Source organism: Balaenoptera musculus, chromosome 15 (genome assembly GCF_009873245.2).
Source record: "Balaenoptera musculus isolate JJ_BM4_2016_0621 chromosome 15, mBalMus1.pri.v3, whole genome shotgun sequence".
NCBI lineage: Eukaryota > Metazoa > Chordata > Mammalia > Artiodactyla > Balaenopteridae > Balaenoptera > Balaenoptera musculus.
In genome coordinates this window covers 64618639-64644797 of record NC_045799.1, presented here as the reverse complement: position 1 = coordinate 64644797, position 26159 = coordinate 64618639, and the positions used below count along the sequence as shown (strand labels likewise).

The following is a 26159-nucleotide window of genomic DNA, read 5'->3' as shown; positions in this document are numbered from 1 at the left end:
GAATAATACATATATAGATTAACTCTAAACACCAACCTTAGAAGTCAGCCAATTTTTTCCGTGAAAGGCCAGACAGTAAATAATTTTGGCCTTGCAGGCCATACAGTCTGTGTCCCATCGCTGCAGTTGTAGCAGGAAAGCAGCCATGTCACCAGTGGACACGGTCGCACTCCAACAAGATTTTATTTATGAAAATGGGAGGCAGGCTGGGCCTGCAGGTCGTAGTTTGCTAACTGCTGATCTAAAACATACATGTGTATATATATGTATATGTGTGTGTTAAAATATGCTTGTTACAAATTTAAGGGTAACAAATGTTTAAGATCTGTATGAAGAAACTATAAACATAGACATAAGCATAGATATGCTATTCCAGGAGCAAGGAATGGCCAGTGCAAAGGTCCTGAGGTGGGTATGCAGTTTGGCATGTTTGTGAACAATCAGAAGGCGAGTGAGGCTGGGGGCACTGAGGAAGGCGGGGGAGAGGTAGAAAATGAAGTTGGAAAGCTGGCCAGGAGCCAGATCTCAGAGGCCATGGTAAGGTAACGGCTCTGGAATTGATCAGCAAAGAAAGTCAATCTACGTGTACAGCCTTATCATTATAAACACCACCGTAACCAGGAATTGCACTAGGCACTAGCCAGGAAGAAGCAATAAGGACACAATTTGGGTAGTTTTATACTCTGTTTATCAAAACTGTGGGGTCACCTCTAGCACATACAGTGCCTTTGTGGGAGTCACAAAAAGACACCCCTTCCCAGCCAATGAACTGCCAAAAAGCAACCCCTCCACTTCCATTTGGGTGGCTGAATTACAAAAATGCACCTGCTCCTCCCGGATGATTCAGTGGGTACTCGGTCTCACAGTTTGACTCATGGGAACACCGGATGATATCAGTCCCCACACAACGCCTTAGTCAAGAACATTTGTGCAGTGCACAACCTGCCCATCTGTACATCTCATAACTGAGAACTATGTTAATCCTCAGGCTGGGAGCAATTGGAAAAGATAAGCCATTACTCTGAGCAAAAGGCAGATGTACTCAATAATTGTATTTCCTCAGGGCTCTTTGGACTTCATGGCTATTAACCCATACCGTAAAAACACACTTCACTCTTGAAATTCTTTCTGGAAAACAGAACTTTGATACTTGAGTGTAACCTTTTCTAGCTTCCATCCATTTCCCTCCATAAAAATGGAAGCTGGTGTGGGGAGTGATAGCCACACTTACCGGATCAGGAGGACGGAGACTTCATGCCTTGGCATCTCATAGTGCTCCACCAGCCTGAACATGGAGTAGAAGCGAGGCACGACCAGGTTGATGCAGGACACAACGAAAGGCAGTAACAGTACCGCCCCGGGGTTCCCGTGGTTCGCCACGAACTACAGGGGATGGAGGGAGAGAATCAAGATGCCAACTGTACACTGGACCCCTCTCTGCCTGACTCAGAAGACCCCCCCCACCCCCGCCGTCACAATGGGAAGACCGCAGAAGTAGATCCTCTGAGGTTAGCTATTAAGGTACCATTTATCCAGCACTTACCCTGGGCCGAGAATTACCCACACGATGCTTTAATTCCCACTACAGCCCAGCAGGTGGGTGTTAATAGACTTAACTGATGGACAACCTGAGGCTCAGAGAGGTGAAGATACTTGCCCAGGGTCACCCAGCTAGGAAGTGGCAGATTCGAACCCAGGTCGATCAGACTCAGGGACCTGAGCTCCAACAGCCATTCTGTGACTTTACTTTCCTTACCAAGAGGTTTGGAAGAATGAGAATGTGCTCCTGGCCTTTGGAACAAAAGCTTGAGTCCCTGAAGCTACCACACAAGGGAATTTCTCCTCCCCTCTCCTGCATGCCCTTGTTCATTTCACCAGGCTTCGCCTGTCCTCAGGTGCTGAATTAGGGGCAAGGGGAACCTCTACTAGCACATGCTGCACATTTGTATGAGGGTCAGAGGGGCGTCCCTGCCTTCAGGTGTTTGGCTGGAAGGAAGCCTGGGCTGCCCCTCTGCCAGACGCCCTTGGGGTAAGGGATTCCAGTGGATTTATCTATGTCCGACAATTTCCCATTCCCCACCCCCAGGCCTGACTCTGCCTCTATCTACCTCTAGATGGTTTTGAAAGCACCACATGTACTTCTGGCAGTATCTTCGGAGCCAGAGTAACCTAGGGTCAAATGCTGCCCCCCTCCCCATGCTTATAAGCTGCAAGGTTTCGAACCAGATGCATAGCTTCTCTGAGCCTCTGTCCCAGTCTGCATGATAGGGAGATTATCACGTAACCCACAGAGACATTGTAAGAATTAAGTGAGACCAAATAAGGGGACATCTAGCCGCAGGGCTGCTAAATGACACGGCTGGGGGCACCATTCACGAGAAACTGTAGCTGCCAGTGAATGCGACCCCTGGAGTTGTGCAGAGGGTTGATCCTGCCTGGCACAGGCAGATGTTCAAACAATGGGAATGATTCCACTTCTACCTCCTCTCCTCCTTAGCTGCCCTCCTTCACTTCAGGTGAGGGTGAAGAAAACCTTCCAGGTCAAGGAGAAACTCAGAAGTCTGCTTTATACCAACAACTGCCCTGTCACAGCTTCCACCCTAGGTAGGCAGTGCCAGACCCCAGAGGACTGCGATTCAATTTTGTCTCTTTCAGGGCAATCCTTAATATGGTTAATGACAAAGCCTTGGGTTTATATAATCTCACACCCATTTTCTTGCTGGCTCCTTCGGTTTTTCATCCATTGGGTTGAGCACCTACTATGTACCAGGTATTGGGCCAGGTGCCTCGCTATTCTTTTGAAGAGACAAATGCATAAACAAGCATTTTCAATGCTGCATGTGACCAGCGCACAGGGAAAGACTGCAGAGTCAGGCACACCTAACTCAATCTAGTAAGGGTGGTGATGCTGAGAAAAGACTTCCTGGAGGAAGTGTCACTCGTGCTGAGGTCTAGAGGAAGAAAAGGAGGAGCTTGCCAGATGAAGGGAAGTGGGGGAGGGCAGTGCAGGATGAATGTTTCCCATCCAGAGATGAGGAAAAACATGGTGCGTTCAGGGAACTATGGACACACCATTTAGTGTTGCTGGTGTGAGATATGGGTGGCTGTGGGGTGTTGAGGCTAGAGATGCGGGCAGGGGTCACATCACAAAAGATCTATCAATCATGCCATGGAGGATAGATTTTATATTTAGAGTAATGGGAAGCCATTAAAGAAAGTGACACAATCAGACCAACCTGCACCACAATTCTAGGGGTTGGCAAAATGGGCTAAAATTAGCCCCATTTTCCAGAAGACTGAAATCTACAGAAAAACAGTACTTTGTCCACCCAGCTAATTAGTCTCAGAGTTCATATCATTAAAAAAAAAAAAAGAAAAAGCTAACATTCCTTCAATCACCCACGGTACCAGGCACTAAGTAGACTCTCCACATAACTTTTCTCTAGTCCTGACCACACACCTACAAAGCAGGTAGTCCCAGTTTACAGGTAAGGAATCCAGGGCTTGGGAAGAGTAAATCACTTGCCAAATTCCATCGGTTCACAATACTTATTGAGTGTCTACTCGGTGCCAGGGGCTATGAGAGACATTAGGGATATAATAATAAAGGAGGAAACCAGAACCTGATCCCAGGTCTGTGGCCAAAGTTCCCATCTCTCCACTAGCCCAGCTTCCCACTCTGAGGTGTGCACACACGTCACCTGGGGATGTTCTTGTGATGCAGATTCTGGGTCCGTGGGTCAAGGGAGGGACCCAGGATTCTGCATTTTTTAGCAAACTTCCCGCTGGTGCCGATGTTGCTGGCCACGACCCCGGTTTGAGTGGTGGGCTCTCCCCTCCCCTCCCCCTCCTGCATCCCATCCCTTCACCTGCTTCTCTGTGCTCTGGACCCTGGAGTTCCTGCCTCTCTGGTTACCTCTGAGTTTTTCTCAGCCAGGTAATAAACGGCTGTACAGCAGGCAATGCCCACTCCAGTAGAGACAACCCAGGCTGCCAGGTGGGCAGCGAAGCGAATCAACCGCTGATTGAGTGTTAACTTGACTTTCTCCTGACGGATTTCTGACAGGTTCTCCTGTAAACACAAGGAAATCAAGTTCACCCGCAGACCCCCTCCACTGTCAGCAAAGATTCCCCACCCCCAGGTCTTGCTGCCCCTAGTGACACAAACCCACCCCAGATCCACAGGAAAGAGGGGGAAAGTGCACAATGAACTTGGATTAGGAGACCTGTGGGAAAATCTCTAATGGGCAAGACCCCCATCATTTCATTAACTACATCTTCCCTCTCAGAGAAACAGGTTGGGACCATGATCTTGGGAAAATACATTGAGGCCATAGAACCTCCTTGAAGAATAAGGCTGTGTGTCTACACCAGGGAACCCTCTTGTCAAAGCCCCTTCGTTTATAAATTCTGTTTGCTCTTTTTTTTTTTTTTTGATATTTTTTTCTATAGACCGGAGTTTGTCAACCTTAGCTCTATCGTCATGCAGAGTTTGATAATCCTGTGACAGGGGGCTGTCCTGTGCACTGCAGAATCTTGAGCAGCATCCCTGGCCTCTACCCACGAGGTGCCAGGACCACACACTCCCTGGCTGCAACAACCAAAAAAGCCTCCAGACATTGCCATGCGTCCCCAGGGCAAAACCGCACCGAGTTGAAAACCACTGGATAAAAATTTAAACCTGGAACTGTGAGGTCGAGAAGTATTTACATTTAGACCTTTGTTAGAAATTGTTAAACTGCCCTCTGGCAAGCTTATATCAATAACAAAGCCACCACGTTGTGTGAAAATGTCCATTTCCCTACACCATCACCGGTCCTGGGCATTTAAAATAGATTTAGGGTTTTTTTGCCAATATCATGGAGAATTAAAAAAAAATTCATTATTACTTTAAGAAAAGTTACAGATATATTGAAGGAGGAGAGAGGACTGGCCATGGGAAGGGGTGTAAAGCTAGCTTGCCTTACCCTTATCTCAGTGCTCAGATTCTTCTGTTTCAGCTTTACAGCGCTTTCATGAGTGACGGTGAAATCCCAGCAAAAGATGAGTTTAGCAATCCGTCTGGAGTAAATGTGTGGGTTAATGAAGTTGTTCTGGAAATACCTGGCCATGCTAGGGAAGGCAGAAACCAAAATACCCAAAGGTTATTAGGACAGGCATTGGGGGTGCAGGGAGTATAACAAAGAAAAGTCCCATCATTAACGGTGAAAGGCAACATGGAAGAGTTAGCCCCAAGTTCTTCTGGAACAGGGCAACAGCAAACAGAATAGTCAGGAATGCCGGCTTTGGGATCTGACTTTGTAATCCTAGATTGCCAGCTGGGGGCTTTTGTCATTTTAACTGTTCTGACCCTCAGCTTCCACCTCTATATAATGGGGAGAATAATGGTTCACACCTCACAGAGTTATTATGGGAGTTGTATTAGTTTCTGCTATAACAAATTGCCCCAAACTTACTGGCTTAAAACAGCACTTATTTATTCTTACTGGAGGTCAGAAATCAGAAAATGGGTCTAAAATCAAGGTATTGGCAGAGTTGTATTCCTTCTGGAGACTTTAAGGGAGAATATGTTTCCCTGCCTTTTTCCAGCATCTAGAGGCTGCCTACATTCCTTGGCTTGTGGCGCCTTCATCTTCAAAGCCAGAAGAGTAGCATATTCCACTTTCTCTCTGACTTTGACCCTCCTGCCTCCCACTTTCAAGGACTTTGGGATTACATTAGCCCATTTTAAGATCCTTAATTTCATCAATCAAAATCCCTTTTGCCAAAATAATAAAAAAATTAAAAATTAAAATTAAAAAAAATTTTTAAACTCCCTTTTGCCAGATAAGGTTACATATTCACAGGTTCTGGGGATTAGGACATGGACATCTTTGAAAGGGGGAGCATTATTCAGCCCACCACAAGAGTCAATGTAGCCCTTAGGGCAGTAAGCACACGATAAAGGCAGCTGTTATTATCATGGAGATGTCAGTAGGATTCAGTGAAACTGGGCCCAGGAAGCACTTAGCACTAAGCCTGGCATGTAAAAAATGCTGAGTAAAATGGACACTACCTTTCCAAAATTTGCCACCACTGAGTAATAACAGCTTAAGAAACAGAAACATTTCCTAGTTTGATAGGACAAAACAGAATCTTGTTTTATTTTGGATGATCGTGCTGGCAGTGAGGTTGTTATGGGATGAATTGTATCCTCTAAAAATTAATATGTTGACGTCCTAACCCCTAGTACCTGAGAAATTGACTGAATTTGGAGAGAGGGTCTTTACAGAGGTAATTAAGTCAAAGTGAGATCATTTAGGTGAGCCCTAATCCAGTATGGTTAGTGCCCTTATAAGAAGGGGATATTAGGACTCAGATATGCACCAAGGGCAGATCACATGAGGACACAGTGAGAAGGCAGCTGTCTGCAAGCCAAGGAGAGAGGCCCAGGAGAAACCAACCCTGCTGACACCTTGAACTCGGACTTCTAGCCTCCAGAATTTGAGAAGAAAAATTTTTGTTGTTTAAGCCCCCCAGTCTGTGGTACTTTGTTTCAAAGACCTAGTAAACAATAGGTTTAACAGATTGAGCATCTGTACCTCCTCTTTGACCGTTGTCAATTGACAACGGTCAAAACTACTTGAGTTGGGGCTTCCCTGGTGGCACAGTGGTTGAGAGTCTGCCTGCCAATGCAGGGGACACGGGTTCGAGCCCTGGTCTGGGAAGATCTCACATGCCAGGGAGCAACTGGGCCAGTGAGCCACAATTACTGAGCCTGCGCGTCTGGAGCCTGTGCTCTGCAACAGGAGAGGCCGCGATAGTGAGAGGCCCGCGCACCGCGATGAAGAGTGGCCCCCGCTAGCCGCAGCTAGAGAAAGCCCTCGCACAGAAACGAAGACCCAACACAGCCATAAATAAATAAATAAATAAATAAAAGAAAGTCTTTCTTCTTAAAAAAAAAACAAAACTACTGAGTCATTGCATACTTATTTTCAGACTGACAAATTTCTTTAAAAGCACATGAAAACTTCTCTTCCTCTATCCAAACTTATACTTTATGTTCTAGGACAAGGAATGATCAGACAGCAATAGAAAGTTGAAATTGCAGAGAAACTGTTTCTCCAGTAACTTTTGAGTCTCTTGAATTTTGCCTAAATCTAAAAAGAGCTTAGAATCAGAAAATGCAGACATTCTATACCTGAAGAGCAAACTGAAAAAGCAGACAACCAAGCACGCTCCGACTGTGAAGATGTAGGCCAGCTGCATGTTGTAGGAGGTCCCACTGTTCCCATGCTGGTTTGCAGTATTGGTGTAAAAGCCGTAGTACATCACTGTGTCCCTAAAATAACCCTGAAAGGGACAATAAACCCCAGGTCAGGTGGATCTCTTGAGAAAACAATGAATGACTATGGTCTGCACAGTTGACCTGTTCCGTATGCAAGAAGTCTGCACTGGTCAGTGTAGATATTTTGTTTGCCAGGAAAGAGGCACCCAAGGCCACTGAGAACCTAGACATCGTATCACTAGGCTCTCAGAGGTGGAAAGGAATCTCAAACCAACATAACTTTACAATGGAGGGACCCAGCGATCACCACCTGGACCCAGTGACGAAGCCAAGCATGATTAAAAGCAGGACAGCCAGCCATTATGTGCCTCTGTCCTCTATCAAGTATTATGGTCAAACAGGTTTAAAACGAAATAAATCAAGCCTTTAGGTCTGAATTTCAATTTACAGGAAATAAGGAGTCTGTATAAACTAGAGGAACAAATTAGAGAGACCCGGAGGAAACAATTTGACAATTGCAGAAAGTAGAACATTGGAATCTGCATGACAACTGGCCTGGTTTCTGCAATAAGCCCATGTCAAGAAAAAAGGAGGAAGGGACTGAGGAGATCATTCTAGATTAATAGAGACTTCAGAGAAAACAACTGAATGCAAAGAGAGTGTGGTCTTTGCTTGGATCCTGGTCTGAACAAAAAGCTATGAAAGACATTTGACGGACAACTGGGAAAATTTGAATATGGTCTGGATTTTAGATGATATTAACTTTTAATATTGCCAGGTGTGATAATGTATATGCCTGCAGGAAAATGTCCTTATTGTCCAGAGATGCTTGTTAAAGAAATTCAGCTGATGTCTGTGATTTACTGTAAAATACTTCAAAAAACAATAAGATAAAACAAATTTGGGGAAATGGTAGCAATTTAAAATCTGCGTAGTGGGTCTTTGGGTGTTTATTTTACTACTCTTTATTTTCTTGTATGTTTGAAATTTTTCATAATAAAATGTTTCATATACACAAATATACACAATAATGAGAAAAAAGTGAAGGATAAATTGACACAATAATTCCATTTGAATGTGTCTATTCCAAGGAAAAAAAATTTTAACAGAAAAAGAAAAAAGAAAGACGAATGGAGGAACCTTACTGTAAATGGTCTACTACAAGAGTAGGCAAACTCTTTCTGTAAAGAGCTAGATAGTAAATATCTTGGGCTTGGCCAGCCCATAACCGCTCACCTCTGCTATTGTAGCAGGAAAGCAGCACAGACACGGAAACAAATAGTTGTGGCTGTGTTCCAAAAGAACTTAACCGAAAAGACACCGAAATTTGAATTTCATATAAATTTTATGTTTCACAAAATGTTATCCTTCTTTTCATTTTTTTCCAACCATTTAAAAACGTGGAAGGTGGGCTTCCCTGGTGGCGCAGTGGTTGAGAATCTGCCTGCCGATGCAGGGAACACGGGTTCGAGCCCTGGTCTGGGAGGATCCCACGTGCCGCGGAGCAACTAGTCCCGTGAGCCACAACTACTGAGCCTGCGCGTCTGGAGCCTGTGCTCCGCAACAAGAGAGGCCGCGATAGTGAGAGGCCCGCGCACCGCGATGAAGAGTGGCCCCCGCTCGCCGCAACTGGAGAAAGCCCTCGCACAGAAACGGAGACCCAACACAGCCAAAAATAAATAAATAAATAAATTAATTAATTAAAAAAAAAAAAAAACGTGGAAGGCAATCTTATTTTGCAGGCTATACAGATTTGGTTCTTGGGCTGTAGTTTGCCTATCCACAGAATCTCAGTGGCAGAAATCTCTTCTAGAAGGTAAACTCACAAGGCAGGGGCTATGTGCTTCAGTAGGGAGCTAGGTAGATATACCGTGGTTGTTAATAAAAAGAATAATATGGATGTATATCCATGCTCAAGATTCATAGTAATGCAAAAAAAAAAAAAAGTTGCAAAGCAAGATTTGTAGTATCTCATCTTCTTTTATTAAAAAAAAAAAAAAAGTTTAACTATCTATCTACCTATGTATCTATGACTGTATAGAAAGAAAAATGGTGGACAGAGGTACACTCCAAACTGGAGAGTTAGACAAAAGAAGGAGGGTAAAATAGACTTTCTCTTAGTTTGCTCTCTTCTATACTAGGAATTTTTTTCTTAAGGAGGACTGTATTTTGTAGAAAGAAAAAAAAGAAAGAAAAGGTAGATCTGTGAACACCAGTATGAGATGTCCGCTACATATTAGGTGGAAGAAAGCAAGTCATAGGCAGTCTATAGGAATAATTCATCTTTTGTTAAAAAAAGATGCATATGTCCATGCACAATGTGTCCATTTGTGTGCAGAGAAGAGGATTCTGGACAACAAAAAATGTTAACAACATGTTCACCTCAGGAGACAGAAATTCTACTAGGCCGTGTATATGTTACTTTGGGGGAAAAAAAGAAATCATTTTAAACACCCTCTTTCCCCATCAGTTGACTCCCAGGCAAAACGAGAGGCCTGGAAGGGTGACGGGCAGACCTGTCCCTGGGTCTCCAAGGTGTGAACTCCGGGCAGGGGATGGAGCACTTACAGCCCCGGTTAAAAATTCCAGTCCAGTGAATCGGAGGTGGTTCTTCTCGGCCATGGTTAACTGAGGGATTATGATGAAGCTGAAGGTCACAATGAACAAGAAAATGTTGAACTTCAAAAGCCACCTCAGAAAGTTGAAATAGGAGAGGACGCTGGTGCCGAACTTGCCTCCGATGACCTTGAGCGTCTTCTGCCACAGGCTGATGGAACTGAACAGTTCCGACAGACTGTTCTTGGATCTCCTGCATGCCTGCGGGTAGATACAACGTGCGCGGCTGGACCGTCCCTCAACAAATATCTACTGAGCAGGCTCCAAAATAGCAGCAATGGCCACTGTTTCTAGAGCGGTACGATGCGCCAGGCGCCACGCTAAACGCATTTGCAAACGTTATCTCATTTAATCCGCAGGACCACCCTCTAAGGTGAGTGCTATTATTTATTACCTTCCCAGGTTTGCTATTGAAGGTGACACTCACAGTGGCTAAGTTGCCCAGATAACTCAGCGACCTCTTAGACCTTCCCATGCCTGTCTGTTTTCCCCACACCTAGACTGACCCAATTTCTACGTCTTTCAAGGAAATAGCCCTGAACTTTGGTTCCTCCTCCCCGTGGGTCCTTTCTCATCCCTACTCTCCCACCTCCCTGGTTTCACCCTACTCTGTGCCCATTTACTGACCGCAGTAAAGACCGATTTACCAATGAAATGGAATTCAGACACTGAGCACAGCCGGTGAGCTCCAGGATACGACGGGGCTGCTTACTTTTCTCTTTGTCAACAATTTTCCTGTGGGAAAGGGCAGAAGAAAGTGAGAGACACCAATGTTGTATTGCATTCATTCCCCAAATATTTCCTGAGTGCCTGCGATGTGCCAGGCATGGTCCCAGGTGGTGAGGTAGAGATGGATTTCCCCAGCTCATGGAGCAGACATCCTAGTTGGAAGAGAAAGAAAATAAACAATAAATATAAAAATAAAGTGGGTAAATGATATAGGATAATAGAAGGTGAGTTGTACCATGGGAAAGAAAAAGGAAAAACAGAGTAAGGAGGTGGGAAATGCTGGGGTGAAGACCGTGGTACAATTTCAATAGTGCAAAGTGTTTGCGCCAAGTCTTGAAGGAGAAGAGGGGTTAGTCTATGGATAAGGGAGTGTCTGAATATAGGGAACAGCCAGTGCAAAGCCCCAAGGAGGCCAAGACAGCTGGAATGGAATGAGCGGGGGAAGGGTGAAGGGTGTGAGTGATAACCATGGGTAGGTGGGTGGGGTCCTATAAGTCAGTGGTTCTCAACCTAGGAGATTTTGCCCCCAAGGGACATTTGGGTAAGTCTGGAGACTTTTGGGGTTGTCAAACTGGGGGTAGGGAGGGCACTGACATCTAGTGGGTAGAGACCAGGGATGCTGCTATACACCCTACAGTGAACAGGACAGCCTCCCACAACAGAGAATGATCCAGACTCAAATGTCAGGTTGAAAATCGTGCTGTAAAGTCTTTCGGGCCATACAAGGTCCGCACTCTGTGACAGAGGAGGCCATGCAGAGTTTGAAACGGAAGAGTGTTTTCAAAAAGATCCAGCCGCAGTTTTCTCTTTACTTCTCCATGAACTCATGGCATCTCCTTTTCTCTGGCCCCTTCCTGGCTCTCTTTTGTCCACCCCAAAGGTCCACCACCACATCACCATCTTCCAAGGCTCAGCTCACAGATGCCCCCTGCTTTGCCCAAGGGAACTATATCTCTCCTTCTAATCCTCCCCCTGCAATCTCCTTCCACCTTGATTTGGCCTGATTTTCTTTCTGTCATTTATAAGTTACTCGTTGACCAATCTATCTCCCCTGCCAGACTCGGAACCTCAGAACAATTGCGTCATTGAATTATTTATTAGCAATTGCATCCACTCTACTAGTTTCTGCCAACTGCTACAAACTGCAAAAAGAAAAAGAAAAAGGCTGAGGAATGGTAAATGTAAGAAGGGCTGAAGGCTTAAACAGCCCTCGCTCTTGTTTTTGAATTCCTGGGCTTAGAAAGCTTCTGAGGTTTTGTTTGTTTGGGTTTTGTGCTCTCCTGCCCCAGCGCCTTGTGGCTTGCAGGATCTTAGCTCCCTGGCCAGGGACTGAACCTGGGTGGAAGCAGTGAAAGCGCCCGAGTCCTAACCACTGGACCACCAGGGAACTCCCTGCCCTCACCACCCCCCCACCTTTTTTTTTTTTAAACAGTAGTTTGAGATTTACAGAGAAGTTACAAAAAGACAACAGAAAATTCCCATCTACTACTCACAATTTCTGCCCTTTAACATCTTACATATCCATGGTAGGTCTGTCACAACTAAGAAACCAACACTGGTGTCTAACTTTTACCTAAACTCCAGACTATTCCGATTTTACTAGTTTTTCCACAGGTGCCCATTTTCTACTGCAGGACCCATGCAGGAAACCACATTGCATTAATTGTCATGTCTCTTTAGAACACTTTAGCCTGTGACCGTTTCTCAGACTTTCCTTCTTTTTGATGACCTTGACAGTTTTGAGGAATACTCCTCAGGTATTTCGAAGAATGTCCCTCGATTGGGGTTTGTCTGATTGTTTTGTCTGGTTAGACTAGGGTTGCTGGTTTTAGGAGAGAGTACCATAGAGGGGAACTCCTGATCACATGACTTTCCCTGGGAATGTTACCCTTGACCACCTGGTAGTATTAGCCTGACTTCACCCCTGGGAAGCTACTTCCCTCTTTCCATGCTCTGCTCTCAAGAAGCAGGTCACTAAGCACAGCCCACACTCCAGGCAACCAACACAGATTGTGTGGAATTCTTCGGTAGGAAGATTGTCTCTTCTCTTGCATTTATTTATTTCTTATCTTTCCAACATGGGACAAAAGTAGAAGATTGAGGTTTCCATGAAATCTGAGCAAGAAGAAAAGCTTTTGGTCCATACCTAAGGTTCCTTTTCTCTTCCATGGTCCTTGGCTGATTCCTGATGGCTTTAATTCTGTCTCTAGATGTCATGGGTATCAGAGATGCGATTAACTTTTGTCCTGCAGAAAAAAAATGGAGTTTATTTTTTTCTCCTTTAACAGAATAATAGCATTTGAAAATATGGTGCTGAAGATAGAGCATGTTTTTATAAGAGCACAAAGAAAGAAGAATATATGTACTCAGTGATCCCAAAGGTCACAAATAAAAACAAGAAGACGGCACGTACACGTGTGAAATCTCGAAGCCAAAGCAAATGATAGTTTGCACGCAATTCTAATTCAGTGCTTTCCTTTTTCCCACGACAAGGAACAGTCACCAAAGCTGATGAGACCCAGAATGTTCGGTCAGCCTGGCTCTCCTCCCTCTGTAATTTCCCGCACGGCTTTCTCTTGCCCCCTGCACTCCAGGCCCAAGCATCTTCTTGACTTTTCTTGACTGTTGTCTTGTGCTCCTCCATCCCCTGGAAGATGAGGACTCCCCCCTCCTCTCCCAAGAACTCAAATTCCCACTTTGGGTCAGCGTGGCAGATACTGTTGGTCATCTATCCCGCAGTCAGCTCTCCTTTTTGACAGAATCCCAATCTGGTTCAGAAATCTACGGCCGTCTCTCCCATGGCCCTGGGCTTCTGCAGGGTGGGACCCATCTCCAGGCACAGGGGACAGATCCCAGTGAATCCAAGCCTATCTTGATGGTCCCAGGCCCCTTGCAGGTGACCTGTTCAGGCCCAGGCATGTGACACGTTGGCCAATGTTCTGTGAGGGGTGGTCTGCTGAGGAGTTTCTTGGAAAAGGTTTCTTCCCTCTCAAAAAAGCAAGACTCAAAAAACAAGGAAAAGGCAGTCCCTTCTCACTCTGGGTGGTGTTGTGTCCGCATGTGATGCCTGGCACTGCTGCCCCCGCTCCAGTAACAGCGGAGGGGCAGCTGGGGGCCCTCCGGGGCGGTAACCGGGAGTGGGCTGGCTCCTGGTCCTGTTAGGGAGCTGCACGGAACTCCTCGTTTCAGTGACATAGCTGAGGTGGAGAGAGAGTTCCCAGAAGAGGGCCACCAAATCACTCGCCTGAAGATGAGGAATTTGAGTGTCTCCTGAGAGGGAAGTGGGAGTAGACAGAAAGGAAGAAAGGCAAAGGAGGGAAGAGGAAAAAAACCTGGTTTCACGGCGGACTTGACAAAAGAGGCATCTCTTGTTGCCAAATCCAGAGTGGAGAGGAATAGGACCAAAGCAGGATAGGACGGTGGTTAAGGTGTCAGGCTTGGGAATCAGGCAGACCTGCATTTGATCCCAGATCTGCCACATCATTTAATTTCCCTGAGCCTCAGTACCTTCATCAAGCAAATGGAAATGGCAGGCATGCCTGTCTCATGGGTGTGGAGTGTGGCAAGTAAATAAAACTAAACTCGATGGATGACAAAAAGGCAGAACACTGGGCACATGAAATGCTCTTGATCAAGGTAAACTCCTTCTTTGGTATCAGACGTTCTCAAAGTGACCCCTTCCGCCGTCCTGAGCATGCTCAGGTCATCTACAAAACCTCCACCCTACTCGAAGTCTTAAAACCAAAACCCTGTGGGCAACTTGGAAGGTGCTGTTCCCGTTCTAACTCCTCTGCCCCAGGGTCTCACTACCTTGGATGTTCTCATGTGAAGTACGAAGGGTGTCTAAGCCCATGCTTTCTGAGCTATGAAGGGTCTGAGAAAACGATTCATTCACAGGTGTTGAAAACCGTGATAACTGCTTGCCCTTTTTGTCATTCCAATTGCTGAAAATCTGAGAGTCAGTCACATCAATGTCAGAAATGGAGGAGACCAAACTAAAGCTTGAGTTCGCCAGTGTCTTTTCTGGAACAATCTGACTTGCAGATGGATGGCTTTGGACCCCAGATGGGACATTCTCAACCTCAACGATGACTTCATTCACTTGGTCACCAGACAGCATCTCTGGCTTCCTCCAAGCCTTACTCTCCACCAGGGTGGGCTTCCCAAGACCTCATACAGCAATCACACTGGCATTGTTGGGAACCTCCAGGAAAAGGGATGACAGCCACAGAGAGCCACCCCATTCACAGTTTTTAATGCCAGGATGAGATGGACAAAGCTAGCCCCACACAGATCATAGCACAGTCCCCCGCATCTACACCGGAGGGGTCTCCTCGTGAAGAGGTGTGGTTTTTCTGCAGAGACTTCTGTTGCAGTAGCTAGGTAAGAGACCGGAAACAGAATTCTTTATTGAAGACAATGGGATTCTAGAAACAGAAGGCAGAGATTCTTCTAAATGACTCATAATGAAAGGGCAAGATTTTCTTTTTAATTTGGTGTCTCTGGTCTAAAACTCATGTTTTATATTTATAGTTTTATGTGCCTATGTAAATCCAGATGGGTTTATAGTGAAACAATTATTATCTCCTGACTGTCTTGGGTGGCCCACCCTGCTGTCTGTCTGCTTCCCAATACCCATTCTCTCTTTTTCTCATACCAGCAGAAGCCTCCTTTCCTGTGCAGGCACTGTGCTCAGTTAAAACTCTCCCAGCTTCCTTTGTGGCAAAGGGTGTCTCCTTTGCAGCCAAGGGTGGACCTGTGACCCCATTTTAGCCAATAAGATTGTGGCTTCCAGGAATGCTCTTTAAAATGTGACACTTTGCCTGATTTCACCTTTATCGCTTCACCATTTCACCTTCTTCCTGACCAGAGGCTGCCATTTTGAAAACAAGAGGTTAAATGTTCACCTTCTAAGGATGGTGGAAAAAGAAGTTTTAGAAGGAGCCTTAGGCCTTGAGATCATCACGGGCAGAGGTGCCATATAAACTTTGGACTACCTCCTTTTGTACTTCTTGTTACAAGAGGAAAATAAATCCCTTTATTGCTAAACCACTGTCCAGTTTCAGTGCTGGGCACCTGGACGCAATTCCTACCCAATAGACCTGATCTGGAAATCACCCTGGCCAAGCTGTTTATTTAATAGTTGGAGAAATTGAGGTGCAGAGGAATGAACTGACCCCCCTCCTCATCACACTCTCATTAAATGGCAGGATTGGACTAGATCGCTACCTCTTCTCCCCACACCAACAATAATTACCAGTAACAATACCTGCCGTTACTGCAGGCCAACTACTTTAAATAGAGTATATTATTTAATTTCCACAATCACCCTACGAAATAAGTACTATAATAAACCCCATTTTATAAGAAAACTGAGGCCCCAAAAGGTAATTTGCCTAAGGTCACAAAACCAGCAAGTAGCAGAGCTAGGGATCAAACCCAGGTCTGTCTGGTCCCAAAGCAGGGCCTTTTAATCACTTTACCCTGGTCCTCTCCTGTAACAAGATGCTGATGTATCACTCATTCATTCATTCATTCATTCATAAATGAATGAATATTTATGAGTACCTACTATGTGCCAGGTACTTCCAAATGCGGGCATGATCCATCAAAGTGACACTCTATCAGGAGACTGTCCACCAATTAATTATAAATGACTTGAGAATCAGAACTGGTGCAAAGCAAAATGGTGAAGAAAGCCAGGTTCATCTCTGGGTCCTCTATTTCTTTACTTCTCTCTGCCTCCTGGGGACTCCTCTTCCACCCAGAGGCCCTAATCTTCATGCTGACCAGAGAGAGCATCTTAGGAGGTTTAAAGGCATTTCTTTTCCCCAGTAGTTAAAGCCATTCCCTGCTCTCGTGGGAACCAAATGGAGAGCATGACCGTTTATATCCCCATGGTTTTCTCTCCCAAGTAGCGACACCTACCCCTTGAAAGATACAGGCCTCCTTGATGAGGCTCTTAAAGAATGAGGCTACAGGCTATCACCCACGCTAGGGGGTCAGAAGGTGAGGGATGGTTTTAAGTCATGGGGCCCCGCAACTTGCGTTGTTACCTAGAGGGCGTCTTCGGTTTATTCCTCGTTTTTCACAGGTTTGCCTTTAACTTCCAGTATTCCCTGGCCTCTCTCCTCTAATGCTTTTTTATTTCTCAGCCTCTGCCTCTGATCAGACCATCATCACAGCACACAGTGATCCTTTTAGAGCTTCCTAACTGATTTCAAAGCCTTCTCCAATCTGATTACTCCTACCCTCCACTGTCATAATAATTCTATGATTATTCAGAAAAATTTGGCTCAAGGCACTGCCATCTCACCAACACATGTATTAGCCACGGGATGGACATGTGACCCAGCCTTCTTTCCTACGTAAAAATGATTGGTTCATGTGTAGGCATGTGTCCCAAATGGGGCTGGAGAGAGTCTCAGCACTGACTGACAGGCCTAGAAAGAAAGGAAGAGTTTCCATGACATTGCTGAGCTTTGTGTGTGTGTCTAGGTCTGCTGCTGTCATGCTCCCTGGCCTGCAGGGAAAGCCTGACTGGTTGAGATGAATGAGGTGAAGTTTAAAGAGAAGCTGCATCAAGCAAAGATGAGAAATAGATGGAGAAAAAGAATCCAGGTGGCCCTGAGCCCCTGGCTTCAGACTCAGAGGCCCTGGTTCCTGTGACTCATACAACAAATATCTCTGAGCACCTACTATGCGCCAGGCACTGTCCTAGGTGCTGGAAGGTAATTCTACCGTCAATTCTTTGTTTCCCCATATGCTTCCCACCACACAAGCCTTGGGCCTGGGTGAGTTGGGTTTCTGTCACTTGCAACCAGAAGAGTCCTAGTGAAGACACCCTGATATCCAAAAGAGAAAAAATTGCATGTTTAAAAGAAAACCCCAGGGCCTCCCTGGTGGCGCAGTGGTTGAGAATCTGCCTGCCAATGCAGGGCACACGGGTTCGAGCCTTGGTCTAGGAGGATCCCACATGCCGCGGAGCGACTAGGCCCGTGAGCCACAACTACTGAGCCTGCGCGTCTGGAGCTTGTGCTCCGCAACAAGAGAGGCCGCGATAGTGAGAGGCCCGCGCACCGCGATGAAGAGTGGCCCCCCACCTGCCGCAACCAGAGAAAGTCCTGGAACAGAAACGAAGACCCAACACAGCCATAAATAAATAAATAAAATTAAAAAAAAAAATTGTTAAACTTCTAAAAAAAAAATAAAATAAAATAAAATAAAATAAAAGAAAAGAAAACCCCATTATGATAAATTAAGGAAGTACTCTATCAGTTACCACACCAGAGGCCAAGAGGAAATGGCACTGTCTGCATTGCCTTGAACACATTCCTTCTTTAGGGTTGATATTTTCAGTCACTGTCCATTTAAGCCTTACCTTGGGGTGACGTGTGCCAATCATGTCCAGACAAGGGTGGGTCTCCATAAGCTTGGCTGAGGCCATTGTCACCCACATAAGCAGGGTTCACTGGAATGAAGAGACAAGAGACAATTAATCCCACCACTCTAGATGTTACTGAGCACACAGTGGTCAGCAAGACTTGTTAATGGGTCACAAATCAGAGTTCGAAAAATACTTGTCTGGAGGGGGAGGGATGAATAGATGGATCTCAGAGGGTTTTAGGACAGTGAAAATACTCTGTGTGATACCATAATGGTAGCTCCATGTCATTATATATTTGTCCAAACACATAGAAGGTACAACCCAAGGTGAACCCTAATGTAAACTATGGACTTTGGGTGATAAGAATGTGTTAATGTAGGTTCAATTGTAACAAACGTCCCACTCTGGTGGGGGACTCATAACGGGGGAGGCCATGCACATGTGGGGCAAAGGATATGTGGGAAATCTCTGTTACCTTTCCCTCAATTTTACAGTGAACCTAAAACTTCTGTAAAAAAAATAAGTCCTCTAAAAATTGAGTAAAAAAAAAAAAAGCTTGTCTAGGTGATTACAAAGCTTCCTTCTAGTTCTAGCATTTTATGATGACACATGAATAAATTTGAAATTTGGCATGATTTTCTTAGGCACAGAGTCCCCTTTCAGCATCTACATGACAGTGTCACATTTCAATATATTTTTATTCAACTCATGGTAAACAATGAAGGCTAAACTCCTCAAAAGAGAAAATGGAGCACATTTTGATGGAGATGTACAAAATTATACTGCAGGAGGTTCTGGAACTTCTTGCCAAGGATCAGTTCCTGGCTTTGCTGCTTACTAGCTGTGTGCTCCCTGGCATGTTACTTAATGTCTCTGAGCTTCAGAGTCTGTAAATCAGGGATAATAATAAGACCTTTGCATAGGATTGTTGGGGACATTGAATCAGTTAATACATGTAAAGTGCTTAAAATAATCCTGGAACATAGCAAATTCTTAATATATATTAACTATCGTGGTAAATTAATTGTTTTTCAGCAAATATTACACTTCCTCCACCTTGGAAACCTCCACTGAAGTTGGGCTTGCTCATGTGACTTGCTTTAACCAGTGGAACATCGTAGAAGTGACAGTTTGCTAGTTCCAAGTCAAGGACTCAGAGACATCGTATGTTTCTGCTTCCAGCTTATGCCATGGGAAGAAAATGGCCCAGGTTAGCTCACTGGGTCAAGAAGGACACTAGACCTAAATAGAATCTGTGACCTCAAATCAGGCACAGCCAAACCCAGCCTGGTTCAGTCAAACTCCAAACAAACCCACAGATATGTGGGTGAGAAATAAATGATGTTTATTGTACAACATTGGGTTTTGGAGTTGTTTGTTATGAAGCATTCCTGTGGCAATAGCCAACTGATACATCCCTTACAGTTGTTGCTATTAATTCAGTTAGCATTGCTCAAGCACCAGCTGTATGCTAGGCACTAGGAAAATCACATAGAGCCTTGGAGGATACATGGGTGAAATGGGTTCTCCTTAAGGAGTGCATAGTCTAACAGGATGGCATAGCACTGGACAAGTGAATGCCGGCCCAACGACCTTGGTCCTAAAAGGAGCCCAGAGAAGGAAGCCACACTTTATGTGACCACTTTTTAAAATAGCTTTCTAATTCCAGTGTTCTATGGAGCTTGTTGGTCAGGAATCCGCATTTGCCCTGATCCTACCCAGAAGTAATGCGGGGTCAGAGAGACTAGATTCTGATACTGGCTCTTTTGATTTCGTAGCTGGGTGACCTTGGGCACGTTTCTCTCTGAGCCTCAGTTTTCCCCTCTGTAACGTGGAGAGCTGTAGTGTCTGTCTGAAAGGTAGCCGCAGATGAAAGAAGACTGTAAAAGTAAAGTGCTTGGCAGGGTCTCCAGGGCATGGGAAACACTCAAAACCTGCTGGGCGTTATTAGCTCTGCTTGCATTGGGGTGGGGCAGTGTTTCTGAATCTTCTTTTTTTTCATTACTGGCCACCTAAGTAGTCTTTTTAGACATTTCTTCCTTATTGCCCTCCCCCATGATATTTTAATACCACAGATATACGTATAACTATATACATATACTGTATGCATAGCTGCTTTATACATAAAAAGAGGAAGGTTTTATTCTGGCCTTTCAATAAATTTTCGCCCCTTGGGATTGATATGCCCCACTGAGAATGCCTGGCATAAAGGTTCGGAATAGCCCAAGTGAATGTTCTCTATGCAAATGTGTAAGAGTCCGCGGTTTTCCTTAGTGCGTGGCAATGCATCTCACCCCCTCCTCCCTGCCTTCTTCAATCCCTTCCCCACCCACCCCCTCAGGGCTGAGCAGTCCTCCCTCTGCACCAACCAACACTTGGGTCCCTCACTCTGTTCATGACTGAACACTCCTTTTTCCAGCTCTCACGGGCTCTGAATTCCTATAACATTGACTTGTGCCATGAGCTGGCTTCTTCTATCAGACAACAAGTCCCTTTTTCCTTCCGGAAGATGAGAACTGGTAGAATCTCCTTTACCTCCTAGAGTTAAACCTTCACACACGGCAGATTCTGAGAATGACGTGATTTTTCACGTATTGTCAGTCTGTTTGCTAATTTTCTTTAGTCTTGATGTGCTGGTGTCACCTACTCACTTAGGCTTTACGAACCGTGAGGACAGAGCTACTTCTAACTCCCTGTGCCCCCAGTAGGTTCCAAAGATGCAAGTGCTGACCATCTGAACACCTTCAGGATGTGCTGAACTAAAGCTGGACACTGGCAGCCACGCAAACTGAATCTAGTCCACCAGTGGTTTTGTTTGCCCAGCTCAGGGATTTTATTTATCTATTCAAAAAATTATTTTGGAGCATGTAAAAACCCAGATTTCTGGCTTCTTTAGAAAAATCTGAGGATCTGGCCACACTAAGCCCATCTTCCCACATCACGGCGATGGGCTGAACCTGACCTTCAGTCACCTCACACAGGCACAACCCCTGCCCAACCTGCTTTGATAATTGATGACACTGCTTGTCTTCTCTAGACCCTGAATGTTCAACCCTTGTAAGGTGGGTGTTTGAAGAAGGAGGGATAAACCAATTCTTCTCTTGCTGATCTTTAATGATTGGTCCCAAGCCCACTGAATTTTACTTTCTTCCCAGGATATGATTCTCTTCTTAACAAATGCTTACCATAGCCACTTTCAGGAGCACCTGGCACAGAGGGGCTGTACGGATTTGCCATCTCCCTGGATTTCATTTCAATGCTTTCAGGATAATCTCCATCCTTTCTCCCAAGGATGCCCAAGGGGTCTTCACCCTCACGGTGAAATGAGGGCTGGATAGAAGATGCGCTGCTGAGCATTCTGAAATCCCAAAATGATGGATCAATAGTCATCCAATAGCATAGTAAGGATAGTCATCCATCCATCCATCCATCCATCCATCCATCCATCAATTCATTCATCCCACAAACGCTGACTGAATGCCAACCATGTGTTAGGCATGGGCAATGGGTTGAGAACACAAAGTTAAAGACATGGGTTGTCTACCCTCAAGGAACTCTCAAGACAGTCTGGCCGAGCTTATTAACCACAGCCATAAGCAATTATAATACAAGTAGCAACTGATGAATATAAGAAGACAGGCCCAAGGAGTTCAGAGGAAAGAGAAGAGAATTTGGGCTGGGAGTCTGAAGGGAAATCTACATGGAAAAGAGACATCTGAGCTGGGATTGGAAGGATAAATTAATACATAGTTAGGAGGAGGGCATTCCAAGGATGAAGAACAGCACAAATAAACATGTGAGACCAGAAAGTGTTGAATATATAAAAGGAATGCTATGAAAATCAATTAACCTGGAGCAATGATTCTCAATTTTGTGTATATACCTATTCCCAGGCCTCACCCCAGACAACTAAATAGAATCTCTGAAAGTTGGGCCCAAGCATTTGTATGATTTTTAAGTCTCCCCAGGTAATCAGATAATTCTAAGCATCAGCCAAGGTGAAGAACCACTGACCTAGAGTACAGGGTTCAGGTAGGGAGAGGATAGCAGAGGTGGGAGGAGGTCAGTCAGGCTGGGCTTTGGCTGGCATCTTACATTAGCTCAGCGCATCCTCACACTTAAATGTTCTCACAAGTGAAGTGTAGTCTTTCTCCCAAAGGTTATGAAGAACAATGGAAGATGAGAAACAAGGGAGTGACAAGGTCAAAGGTATATTTTTAATGATGAGCCAGGCAGTGGGGGATAAGACCAAGGAGGACATTTTGACCTGGTCCTATTAAGCCACCTATTCAGGTTGTATTTAGCATTATTCCTGTAGGCATTTGACCTCACTGTGCACCCAAATCCCATATCCTTGTTCCTAGAGGTAAATAAAAGCCATTAGTCTTTGTTGAATTCATAAATATTACGAGTAGAAATAGTACATACAAAATAAAACTTGTATTGGTTGAAATTTCACATGGTAAATTTGTTATAGGTTAAGAATAACCTGAAAAATAAATAAAGAATCACATCTTGTTGGCAACATGAACATTAAGAAACTTAACCCAGGAAAAACGAAGTTTGGCAAAACTGTCACCCAAGACTAACAGTCAACGACCCAAACTGTACCTAGTAAAATTTGCCAATGACCAAAATTGATGGAAGATTAAAATCTTTTTGACAAAATTTAGATCTATCAAATCTGAACCAGGAAAAATTGGACTTAAAAAAAAAAAAAAACCTCCTTAGAGGAATACCAACCATGGCGAAAACTAATCAATAAAACTTGATGAAAACAACAGTGCAGAAGATCAATGAGCCAAATCTACTCTAAACATGAAAAGTGATCAATTCTGACAATAATTTCAGTAAAATAAAGATGGAAGTGGAAAAAAATCAGGAGTGGCTCAATCATCTTGTATAAAAAAATTGAGGAGTTGAATGGATTTCATGGAGTTAGATCTTCAAAAGACTTTTTTGATTAAAATGCCTTCCTGTTGATATAATTCTGGTTAAAATGTTTGGGTTCATAACTATCATCTTAACCCTAACCTCACTGGTGAAGTAGCAGTGTCAAAACAGTGGGGATCTAAATGTCTTGCAGGGATTAGACAGGAAGAAATAGGAGACTGGGAAGGATGTTATTTGAGCAAGAAGTGATGAAAGATTATGTTCAGGTAAGGGCTTGAAGCCTCAGGCTGAGAGTCCAAGGACCAGGTGCGGTATACAGGTAGGCATGAAAGTTTCACCATAAATTCATGTCATGGAAATAATCATACATGTCCTTATCCCAAACATCGCCAACCAAGTTCAATTGACTTAATGATCTAGCCTTTATCCTCCATCCCCAGTGGAGGGAGATTCCGGCACTTACTCCCTGGTCATTTCCGGGTTCTCTGAAGAGCCATAATCATGACCATTCTCAGCACCTGGGTAATCAGGCTCCCCCCAGAACTTTGTGGAGTTCCCATAGTCCTCAGCGCCAGGATAGTCTGGTTTCCCAAAAAAGTCTGGAGAGTTAGATTGATTCTCAGCATCTGGATAATCAGGTTCTCCCAGAGTGTCTATGTACGGATTGATTCTGGAACCAGCATATTCTGGATTCCTTCTGGAGTCTGGATGGTTGGAATTGGCTCTGGGGCCAGAATAGTTAGAGTTTCCCTGAGCTCCAACGTAGTCTGGTTCTCCCAAGGAGTCAAGATAATCTGGATTTGTTCTGGAGCCTGCATAGCTTCCACTGCCTTTGGAACCTGCAAAATCAGGATTTCGTTGAGATGCAGAGTAGTCTGGCTCTCTGGATGAGCCTGGGTGATACGGATTGCTCCAAGATCCAATATAATCTGGCTCTGCCAAAGATTTGGGATTGTCTGGACGTCTGGACCCTGCAGAGTATGGCTTGATCCCGGTGCCAGGGTACTCTGGATTACTCCAAGATCCAGGATAATCTGGTTCTGCTAGAGCCCCAGGATAGTCTGGACTTGTTCTGGAGTCTGCAGAGTATGGGTTACTCCTGGTGCTGGGGTCATCTGAGTTGTTCAGAGGACCTGGCGAATCTGGATAATCCTGAGTTTTCAAATACCCCCGAGTATGGTTCTGAGACCCATAATAGTCAGGGTAATCTGGATCCTCCTCATAAGCATTATTCCTGTAGGCAGACATGTTTACCCTGGAGTATTCAAATGTTCCTGCCTCTGCAGTTATTCAGGGATCTCTTTCTTTATCTGAAAAACAAAAAGGAAGGAAAGGTCAGATTTCTTTTTCCCTTTCTTCCCTGCAAAGATTGATGGTTATTTTCCAGTACCTGTTCTTATTTCTCTCACAGTTGGGGACACAGCTGCCCAAAATAAAGACTATGTTTCCCAGCCTCCTGTGCATCTAGGTACAGCCATGAGAGTGGTCAACGAGATGTGAGCAGAAGTGATATACACAACTTCCAGGTTGTGCTGTTAAAGGGAAGGGGTATTCCTCCCTTTCTCAGTCTTCTCACTTCCCGTGAACTGGACTGTGGAAAGGATGGGGCGCTTCTTGGCCATGCACACACAGACAGCACCCCCCCTAGGGAGAGCAGCAAAACAGCCTGGGTTGTTGATGATTTCACAGATCAGTGCCCAATATCAGCTTGGGCTTTTATGTAAAGAAAGAAAGAAACCATTATCTTGTGTAAACCACAGTTTTTTGGATCTGATACTTTTGGCCAAACTTATATCCTGACCAATACCTTCTGCTGGGGAGGGGAGCAATGAACCAAAAGATTGGAAGAAACAAGGACTTATTGAGTACTTTGATTGCACTTGCTCTTGGGTTCAAAGCATAAATTACTATGAGTGCACAAAGGAAGAATGATTAATGGTAACTAGAGGGCTTGGGTAAGGAGACAAGCACTACCATCCCTTCCAGTTTGAAAATATGGTTTTATGAGTTCTATGAGCTGTAATCTATAGACACAGCATACTTTCAAATCAGAAGTGATGGGGTTTTAATTTCTAAGTGAACTATCTGTTGTTCTTACTTGCCTTTTACCCGTTTCACCTTCTTTTGGCATCAATGCCCTGATTTTCCTCTGGGCATCTGCTCATGGTCAAGGCTGATTGCATTCCTGACTCCAAGGATGGTCACATGACAAGTTCTGGCCAATCAGTGTCCACCATACCCCTGGCCACAGTGTTTTGTTCAGGAATGGGCACATAACCCAAGTCAGTCTTCCAGGACCTTGACGGACTAACTGGGAAAGATGTGCTCTTATTTCACTAAGTTGCTTTGGAGATAGAATATAAGCCTGGAACTTCCAGTGTAGTGTCAGTCAGAACAGCAAAGAAAATAAGTAGGGGAGAAAATTTAAAGAAAGATTTAATAGGATTAGTGGACTGACCTGATACAGGAAGGGTGAGAGCTAAGGAAAAGAAAAGACAAAAATACCTCCACAGTTTGAGCCAGCATGATTAGATAAATGGCAATGCTTTCGAAAGAAGGAAGTAGACCATTTTTCAAGTTCAGCCAATGTTTACAGGTTTATCTCTATGTGAACAAAAAGGGTTAGACTTTTTGTTGAGTAATCGGAGCTAAAGAATTAACCTTCTGCCGTGACCTATAGCCTTAGAATGTTTATTTGCCAACTCAATTCCATATTTCTCAGTATAGCAGAAGTCAGTTTTTCATTATCTTGTCCCTGCCCAACAACCACTTCTCTCTTTTGTGGCAACATTTTCCTCTCAATCCATGTCAGCCAGGTGTAGATGTGTGACCCAATCAGAATTATTTGCTTCTTGGCCACAGTGATTGGGTCGGAGCCAGTGAGACTCAATTCTGGGAGTTTTGTCAGAAATGTTGAAAGAGAGAAGTTCTCTCTTTTGACCGGATTTGGAGTTAGGAAGTTATAAGCCTGAAGCTACCAGAGGTCACCAGGCGAGAAGGCCTGCCTGAGAGTGGTACAACAGGGAACAGAACAGAACCAAGAGATAAACAGAAAGAAGGATCAAATGTTATGACACTGTTTAAGCACCTGAATCCAGCCATGCCTGAAGGCAGCCAGCCACTGGATACTTGAGTCATTACATTCCCTTTTTGACTTAAGTTGGTTTGAGTTGGTTTTCTGTCATACGCAAATGAAAGAGAAAGAGAATTTCAGCTAATACGCTGAGTTTTACAAAAAGAAACATCTGCACAAACTGAGTGCTATAA

General features: G+C 44.6%; 1 protein-coding gene across 1 annotated transcript in view; it reads right to left on the bottom strand.

Annotated features, from left to right (window-relative positions):
* TMC5 (transmembrane channel like 5) overlaps positions 1–24140 on the bottom strand; it is a 43091-nt gene extending 18951 nt beyond the window's left edge. Inside the window, exons 1-10 of the mRNA XM_036827512.1 lie at positions 23356–24140; positions 21185–21357; positions 17994–18083; positions 12759–12858; positions 10531–10618; positions 9836–10084; positions 7181–7332; positions 4968–5112; positions 3917–4072; positions 1232–1383 (exon numbers count right to left, since the gene is read on the bottom strand). Of these exons, the coding sequence (XP_036683407.1) occupies positions 1232–1383; positions 3917–4072; positions 4968–5112; positions 7181–7332; positions 9836–10084; positions 10531–10618; positions 12759–12858; positions 17994–18083; positions 21185–21357; positions 23356–24140 (2090 nt within the window). The remainder of the gene's footprint in view (positions 1–1231; positions 1384–3916; positions 4073–4967; positions 5113–7180; positions 7333–9835; positions 10085–10530; positions 10619–12758; positions 12859–17993; positions 18084–21184; positions 21358–23355) is intronic.
* Between the last annotated feature and the right edge of the window lie 2019 nt (positions 24141–26159).